A 9,506-nucleotide genomic window follows, 5' to 3' on the forward strand; every position below is an offset into this window, starting at 1 on the left:
GTGTGTGTGTGTGTGTGTGTGTGTGTGTGTGTGTGTGTGTGTGTGTATCTGTGTGCATGCCACATGCATACAGTGGCCTTGGAGCCAGAAGAGGGCTTTGGATACCCTGGGACTGGATTACAGGCAGTGGTGAGCAGTACACACTTAACTACTGAGCCATCTCTACAGCTCCCAAAGGTTCATTTTCAACATCACAGTTGACATGGAAAGGAAGGGTTGAATTTAGGTTTCTGTAGCTTGAGGTTATGTAGAGACCTATAAAACTACCTCAAGTTCAATACGAAGAACTAAGAAATAGAAAGTCTCAGGACTGCACGGGCTGCTTTGTAAGATAGTGAGCTCTCTATCACAGGAAGCACTTACGTAAATATTGGTCAAAGACCCAGCAACCAGTGTTCCAATGAGGTGTGTACAGCAAGCTTTTCTCATGTTATGAAACTATGATGACAGATCCTACATCAAGAGGTAGAACAGTGCTTTCCCTCTTTGAGTTGCGTGGGGATCACACCCCACTCAACAGGCACACTCACTGGTTTGATGTCGTTCTCCAAAGAAGCAAGGAAGTCCCCTCTTGTCACTTGCAAGCTCTCTGCTTTCTCCATGTCTACCTCCACTTTCGTACTGGCCTGAGAAGAGATAAGACAGAACACAAGAATTTACAAACACTTAGCAGTATTCCCAGCCTACAAAGAGAAAAGTAAAAGGAATATTTTCATATGTAAAAGTCTCAGCTATCTTCAAATCATATATGTTAAAGGGATTAATAGTTAGAATATATAAAACTTTTAAAGCCCAACAACAAAAACTAGAAACTTGGAATAGACATTTCTCCAAGGACTGGAGACAATGGTGTCCAACCTTGGACAAACATCAGAATTTCCTCTAAAGCTTTTCCAGACATGTTGTGAATGCTCAACAGCACATGGAAAGATGGCTGGCATCACTAATTCTTAGAGGACTACAAAAAGCGAAGTGTGGTACATGGCAGCAATCAGGAGACTAAGGCAAGAAGGTGGCAAGTTCAAGGCCAATGTAGGATACATATCAACACCCTGTTACAACCCCCCCCCAAAAAAAAAACCAATGAAATTTCACCTCACATTCAAAGGGTAGCTACAACCACAAAAAAGCCACCCCCCCAAAAAAAATCAGAAAATAAGTGACAGCAAGGATTTGGACAAACTGGAACCCTTGGGCCGTTGATAAGAATGTATAATTCAAAAGCTTTCACAAAGAAAACAAAACAAAACACAACGAGGACTGAGGCCAGTCATGGTGGCTCATGTCTTTAATCCCAGCCTGGGAAGACAGAGGCAGAGGCAGAGTTCAAGACCAGCATGGTCTACAGAGTGAGTTCCAGGACAGCCAAGGGTATATAGAGAAATCCTGTCTCAGACAAAAAAAGAAGAAAAAGAAGAAGAGGAGGAAGAGAAAGAAGAAGAAAAAGAAGAAGAAACTGGGACTGCCTTTTGATCTAATGACATCTCCTTTGATAAACACCCAGAGAGCAGAAACTGGGTCTTAGGCATTTCACAGCCATGTTCACAAGAGCATGGAACAAGGCGGTGAAAACAAGGAAACAACTGGGATGTCTACCAACTGGAGAACAGACACACAGGCATGGTGTGGCCACCCAGCAGAGCATTGTTCAGCCTTAGAAAGGAGGAAATCTGGGTATCATACAACATGGATGACCTTGAGGATACTGTTGATGGAGGCAAGCCAGTCACAAAAACGCAAACACCTCAAGGTCCTACAGAAAGGAGAGCAGTGGTTACCCTTGGGAGGTGTAGGAATGGAGGGTTACTTTTTAATGGCTACAAAGTTTCAGACTTTGGATGAAAAGCTTTCTGACTATGGGTGGAAGTGATGGCTGCATATCATGAGTGTAGTTAATATCACTAAAATGTACAGTGAAAGCGCAACAAAGAGATACTCAGGGGACAACAGTGTCCAGCCTTGGCTGCACATCTGGATGCAGTCCCTGGAGTCTTTCTCCAACACACAGACGCCAGCCCAACCCTGCAGAATGTTAACAGTTGGAGCCCAGGCATCTCTAGTGTTAGCAAGTGCCACAGATGACCCGGGCACCGAGCTGAGTTTAAGAACCTTTAGTTACCCCAGGAGACTAAGAACCTACGTGCCAGCTCCAGACACTCTGCTCACCACACCTGGGGCTGACACTCGCACATCTGGAGGAGCATGGAGGCCTCAGTCAGCACTTGGAGCTGCCTGGACCTGATGAGTGATTAAGATAGCAACACATTTTTTTTTTTTAATGTGACTGGGCTCACTCCCAATAGCACAAAGAGAGTTTCATCATTTTTAAATCAATATCATAGCTTTTTTTTTTTTTAAAGTATCTTAAAAAACAGTGACTATAAAACTAAACTATGTGAGGCACATATCACCCTTGCACTGATATATTATAAAATATGAGTCATGCCCCTTTAGGAACAGATTGCTGAGACAAAAAAAAAAAAAAAAAAAAAAAAAAAAGACATTTAAAAAGAAAAATTCAGCCTTGAGGGGTAAAAAGAACTATGTCAGGAAACTGGATCAAGATTGGCAAACAGAACACATATATTTATTTCCTTTTCTGTCCCAAATCCCAACAAATGAGAGCAGCAAGAAAGATGAAAAAGCATGGAAAATCTGCCACTACCCTAAAGTGTCAGAAGCCGAGGACTGAAAGACTCATTAGTGCAGAGGAAACGATAAAGGGGCAGGGGACTTCCCACGGCTGAGGAAAGGTGCGTCTGCCGCTCTGAGATCGGGATCAGTAGGAAGAGATCCCGTCTGTCTAGACACAGGGTGCAGACCTGTGCAGAAGTCCCACAGCCTTTCTGAGAAGCGCAAACAAGCCTGCGAATATGGAGTAGCACGGCTGCGAGAGCTCTCGCCGGCGGCAGTGCTGGAACCCGGGAGACAATGAAGCCAAGTAGTCGCAAACACAGAAACATGTGTTCTAGAAAATGGCCCCTGACTATATAAGGAGGCACAGGCAGGACCGTTGCAACAGCATCTTAAAATAGCCACAACCAGAGATAATTTCATGTTAAACAAATTGTTAGCCCATTCATTCACCATATTTACTGAGTGCCCAAAAAACTAAAAACAAACAAACAAACAAACCATGAAATAAAATGGTGCGCATTCTCTGGCCTCATGGCTTGTGCAGGCTGGCCTCAAATTCCTGACCCCAAGTGTGCTTCATTTTTTGTTTCTGTTTGTTTGGTTTTGGTTTTTTTTTTTTTTTTTTTGTTATTTTGTTTGTTTGTTTTTCGAGACACGGTTTCTCTGCATAGCCTTGGCTGTCCTGGGGCCTAGAACTCAGAGATCTGCTTGCCTCCATCCCCCAAGTGCTGGGAATAAAGGCGTGCACTGCGCTGCCCCTACCCCCCCCCCCAGTCGACCTTTCTATCTTAATCTTCTACAGAAATTCAATACCATGCCCAGTCTATCTATCTTCTATTTTCTATCTAACTTGTGTTTTCAGTGGTAGTATTCTAGATTACTATATATCAGTATAAAATAAAGTAGGGACCTTACAAGTATTGACATAAAGTGCTGTCCAAATTATGCTGCAAAATGAAAAATACAAATCTCAGGACAATTATACTTATGCTTTCTTAAAAACGTGTGTGTGTGTGTATGAATACAAATGTGGAGAAAGCAAACAACAAAGGTATATCCCAAATACTGAATAGCTCTAAAGAGGGGAAGGGAAGGTCTGTTTGAGATGTCTCATTTTCCCTATGTATCTGGCTTCCATGAATCCTTAATACCTGAGACACAATGGCTTTATAAATAAAAGAGGTTTATTGATCGCAGTTTGGGATGCCGAGAGCCTAAACAGCATGGTGCAGGCTCTGAAAGGTCCTGTGTAAGAAGAATTCCCATCTCCAAGCAGGAAGCTGGAGGGCTTGCTTTTCTAAAAACCCTCTCTTGTGCACTAACAGGGCCCCAGAAGTGATGCCGCAGTTTTTCCTAAGGGCAGTACCCCTGCAACCTAGCAACTAAAGAGCCTGAGGCAGGAGGCTCTAGAATTTGGGGCCAGCCTGGCCTCCTGTGACCTTGCCTGCAAACACAAAGACAAGCGGTTACCGGACGCTTTGAGTATGAGTGGACAGTGAAGGTGTTTACCAAGGCTGGCAACAGCGGGTGCTCATTTCCAAACTGCTAGTCCAGAGATTCTGAATGTCCCCAAACCAAAGAGTAACTGTTGGAGAGCATGAGTATGCCAGTTACCCTAGGCCTCTCATTACACATTGCATATATGTATTAAAATCTAGCCCACAAACATGACTACTTGTTATATGTCAATCATAAAATTAAAAAATTTAAGTCAAACATTGTAGCTTACATGTGCAGTCCCAGCACTGGGAATCTGGGGCAGGAGGAGAGTGTTCTAGGCCAGCCTGGACTACACAGTAAAGATAGCTAGGGCTACCCAGAAGAGCCTATGTCAACAACAGAAGGCTATAAGAAAATTAAAATGGAGTAGGAGTAGTAGGAGGAGGAGGAGAATAAACTGTTTCTAGGCACTCCCAGAATTTTTAAAGTTACTTACTTGTAAATAATGTTCCAGAGCTAAATTACTTCCTCTTGTTCATTAAAATAAATGTTGAGTTCTTCCTAGCTAAATGTTGGATTTTTCCTGAGCTAACAGCTACTGTTTTATCAATATCAATACAATTCTATTTTAAAAAGTCAACGATTCTGAACCTCTACAGATTAAAAAAAAACCTTTTTCTCCATTTGGTTGAGTTTAATTTAAGCTATTTTCTCAATTTTATTTGTCAGCTAATCAATGTAGAAACAGTGACACCTTCCAGCCTAGACACAAACTCATAAGCTCGTATTTCAACACCAGTGAATATCAAGTGGTCACCCTTACGCTTCGTAACCTTCTAAACCTGACCTTTCCAGGCTCTTATCATTCCTCTGAAATTAAGGGGGGAATGACTTTCATCAGTCAAAAGGTCTCCGGAAAAGAAGTAATTTTGCTGAAGCTCAGACGGTTGCTCCAGCTGGAAGGTGCACATGCGTGTGCCCTCAAGTTGTCCCTTTCAACAGCTCAGGGAAGACATTTGGGTTACGCATCTTCCCTACCTGAAGCAGAAATTCCTCTCAATGTAAAAACAACCAAATATCACATGCATTTTAGCTGACCAAGAACACGGGCTCAAGTACCACAACACAAACACCAGGTAGGTCATGACTAGACTTCCGCTTGTTTTGGAAAACCTAAAACCCCTGTCTGCCAGAAGACTCGTCTTGTTGACCTCACTCAATCTTGGCTTTGGCCCAAATGTCTTGAACAGGAAATAGAAAGAAAACTTACATGTGTACCCTGAAGACAGAATATCATACTGAGTAGCTTAGTACTACGAATGTTTTAAAGTTCTAACCAAATTTAAATTTTACTTCTTAAATTTATCACTTGTATGCTGGCTGGGTGGTGGCGGTGTAGGAGGATCTCTGAGTTCGAGGTCAGCCTGGTCTACAGAGTGAGTTCTGCACAGAGAAACTGTCTCTAATAACAACTGCCGTTTGTCCTTCAGTGGACAACGGTGCTCACTCCACCTGTCTCTGCTATAGAAGTCAGCATTCCTCTCCTTGGCATGTGTGGCAAACACGGGCTCATGTGTGTTCATTGACTTTCCTGACCTTTATGTGCCTGTTCATGGCTGTGGACTGCGCTGCTCGCACCAGGCCCTCCAGCTCAGCGCCACTGAAATTCTTAGTCTCCACTGCCAGCTCCTTGATGTCCACATCCGCAGACAGTAGCTGATGCCCTCTCATCCTTGCTGTGTGGATGTGAAGGATCTGCAGCCGACCCTTCTCGTCTGGCAAGCCTGATAAAACAAAAACAGACATTTTCCATCACAGCCCTAATGCTTTTCTTCTGGGAAGTCTAGATGTGGCTGCCGGACAATGAGCATTATTTAATATGAGGTTGCTCTCATTAATAAACTCTGAAACCACATGTGAAATCATGTGTGTGCATACACCACACACGTGCGCATGTGTGAACCCTCACACCAGTGACCTACTTTACTTACCTATCTCCATTTTAACTTCCAGTCTTCCAGGTCGGAGGAGAGCCTCATCAATCAAATCTGGTCTGTTGGTCATTCCTGAATGCAGATATTATGAACAGTGAGCAAGTGATCAGGGTTCAAAGGCAAGGTAAACCGTACTTTTAGTCTATGTAAAAAAAAAAAAAAAAAGTAACTTCTTGGAGTTGGATGATCCCAGTACTCAGGGAGGCAGAGGCAGGCAGATCTGAGTTCCAAGCCAGCCTGGTCTACAAAGTGAGACCAGTTCAGTCAAAGCTACACAGAGAAACCTTGTCTCAGAAAACAAAACAAAACAAAATAAAACAAAAAACAATTTCTCTAAGGTCATTACAAAAGTTACACACAAACCAATAACACTAAACTAAAACAGCATTTTTTTTTTTTTTTTTTTTTTGGTTGGTCTAGTAAATAAAAAAAAAAAAAAAGTACGGCAAGACTCTGCAATGAAATCTCTATTTAAAAAGCAAACCTAAGGTTCAGGAGAGAGGAGCACGGCCTTTCCAGAGCCCAGGTCTCCCCTCTTTTGTATGCAGTGGTTTCCATGTCTGTAAGAAGCAGTAATGGTTTTCCCTTCTAAAAAGTACCCTCAGCAGCAGCTCAGAACGCACAGTGCTTAAAACACAGTGCTGGCCCCAAAGCCCAGCTGCAAGCGAGCCAGAAGCTCAAGCGCGTGCCCCATGAACACGTGCCCCTTATCAAAGGCTTACCAATCACGAGGATGTTATTCAGCTGCTCGACGCCATCGATCTTGGACAGCAGCTGGTTGACAACCGTGTCATGGACTCCAGTGCTACCAGCCATGCTCCCTCTCTGCTTGCAGATGGCATCGATTTCATCAAAGATGATGATGTGCAAGCCACTGTTAGTACCAAGCTATGAAGGAAGGAAGTTCTGTTAAAGGCCACACTCGGAATGCGTCGTTAAACAAACTCATCAAGAAACGCAAAACAAAGCGTTCTACAGGTTGATTTTGCTGCATTTTGACTAGTAAATAAAGATGAGTGTAAATTAAATCATAGATGCTGCCCTCTCAAAGATGTTGGAATTGCAAAATAGCTAACAATTCATTAGTTTAAATTAACATGGGCTTTCTAGTAATTTATATTTAGTAATTAAGTCTCTCGTGAGGGAGCAGAGGAAGGAACATGCTAGAAAATGTCTTAAGACTATAACTGATACATAGTAACCACATGGTTATTATGGGGTGCACTGATAGTGATCAGATCAGGATAAGTGACACACGCACTACTTCAAACATGCAACAATTGTTCTTTTAGGGGAGGATCAAAATCCTCTCAGCTGATGTCAACCATGATTCTTTTTACTTTCTGTGTTTAACACTAACAAGAACAATAAATAACAAAACAAGAGAATGGAACATAAGCTAATATGAAAATAAATTATATAAATTAAATGATAAGCATAGTGAACCTAAAGATTAATTATGGTCAGAATTCATTAACCTCGGGTTAAAAATACAATGTGTGTGTTTTATTTGAGACAGGTCTTTCTGTGTATTCCTGGCTGGCCTGAAACAGATATTCACCTGTCTTTTTCTTCTAAGTGCTGGATTAAAGGTGGATTAAAGGCCTATAAAAATACAATTTTTCAAAGAGGTTTAAGGGCCATTGATAGGGCTCAGCAACTAAAGGCACTTGCCACCAAGCCTGAGAACCTGAGTTCAATCCCTGGGACCCACACGGTATAAGAATTGATTCTGGACCGGGTGGTGGTGGTGGCGGCGGCTGCGGCGGCACACGCCTTTAATCCCAGCACTCGAGAGACAGGGGCAGGAGGATCTCTGTGAGTTTGAGGCCAGCCTAGTCTTGAAAAAAAAAAAAATTGTAATAAGGATGCTGAAGTGTAGCTCTTCAGCTTTTCACAGTTGATGTTCTGGTGTGTGTGGAGAGGGAGGGCTCAGTTATTTTAAGAGTCTGACCATTGGGAGTTGGACCATGCTCCAGTGTGTATATGAGCAACACAAATTGACATGTCATCTGTCTACCTATCCATCTGTCTGTCTGTCTGTCTATCTATCTGCCTGCCCATCCATCCATCCATCCATCCATCCATCCATCCATCCATCCATCCATCTTCTTTTGTTTGGGGGGAGGTCACAATCGTGAGATGTAGACCTGGGAGGACTGGGAAGTAAATGTGATTGGGGTTCATTATGTGAAATTTGCAAATAATCAATAAAAACATTAAGTTAAAGCAGGTATGGTGGTGCAGAGAACAGGATCGCCAGGGCTACACAGAGAAATCCTGTCTGAAAAAACCAAAACCAAAACCAAACAAAAAACCAAAGCAAAGCAAAGCTCGTGTTCTCTCCCCTCCCCGAATTCCACCTAGATCCTCCCCACCTCCCTACCCACCCATGCTCTCTCTCAAAAACAAAACAAAAACAAGTCAAAACAGAACAACAAAAACTGTTTCCTTTTTCTCCCAGTTGCAATTGCTTTTGGCTTTCACTGGAGTAGGAGCAGGTGCTGTGCGCACTGCCACAGCCTCTGAATTCATTTGCACACCACTCCAAGGGTATCTGGAAGACTGTTCCCTTGAAATCGTCTACCATTTCCGGTTTTTCCAAACTTCCTGCCTCTCCCCCCTATAGGGAGGGGGTTTGATAAAAGCATCCCTTTCAGGACTGGGTACTCCCAAAATCTCTCACTCTAACTGCAAAATACATAATTAGGGGAAACAGAAAGAGCACATAAGCATCAATGTCATCTAACCAAAATGTAAGACTATGTAAGACTCTCAGCCTGCTAGTTTTTCCAGTCTAGTTAGCATCTTAAATCCTCTGCCAGAACGACAATGTCATTAGTAGTAGCTCTCTAGCATCTCATCATGACTGGTTTCATAGATACCCTACATTAATTCCTTTCTGTTAGATATTTAATTATTTCTAATTATATATTTCTAATTATATATGTTGTTGCAATGAACGTTTTTTATACTTAAATCCTTGACAAAGTACATAATTACTTCCTAAACACAACTGTTAGGTTAAAAGTATACTAAACATTTTAAAGGCCTTAAAATAGAGTGTCAAATGCTTTTCTAGAAAATTTTGTTGTTGCTTTTTTGTAGCACTGAGGATAAATTTAGGGTTATCCTCAGCTTCCTCAGTGGGAAAAAATTAAATGACTTTAGAATTCCACAGCGCATGACTATTCTGTGTCATACATCCCACATTCCACAATTCCACTATGCCTATTTTGGTATGTTCTCACAAATAAGGAATACAAAAAACATTAAAAAATAATGATCAATGTGACAAACCAATAGTAGTATCTTTCTGTGTGTGTTTGTTTGGTTGTAATGGAACTGATTTTTCTGCTTCTAAATCATATTTTTCTTTTCTTCTTCTTCCTCCTCCTCCTCCTCCTCCTCCTCCTCCTCCTCCTCCTCCTCCTC

The 9,506-nt window shown here is 42.2% G+C and overlaps 1 protein-coding gene across 1 annotated transcript in view; it reads right to left on the reverse strand.

Annotated features, from left to right (window-relative positions):
• Positions 1–9,506, reverse strand: part of Nsf (N-ethylmaleimide sensitive factor, vesicle fusing ATPase) — an 80,139-nt gene that overhangs the window by 38,908 nt on the left and 31,725 nt on the right. The window contains exons 6-9 of the mRNA XM_055592438.1: positions 6,794–6,959; positions 6,069–6,143; positions 5,674–5,861; positions 531–626 (exon numbers count right to left, since the gene is read on the reverse strand). Coding sequence (XP_055448413.1) covers positions 531–626; positions 5,674–5,861; positions 6,069–6,143; positions 6,794–6,959 — 525 coding nt within the window. The remainder of the gene's footprint in view (positions 1–530; positions 627–5,673; positions 5,862–6,068; positions 6,144–6,793; positions 6,960–9,506) is intronic.

Source organism: Psammomys obesus, unplaced genomic scaffold (assembly GCF_907164565.1).
Source record: "Psammomys obesus unplaced genomic scaffold, mPsaObe1.curated_primary_1811, whole genome shotgun sequence".
In the NCBI taxonomy this organism is placed as follows: Eukaryota; Metazoa; Chordata; class Mammalia; order Rodentia; family Muridae; genus Psammomys; species Psammomys obesus.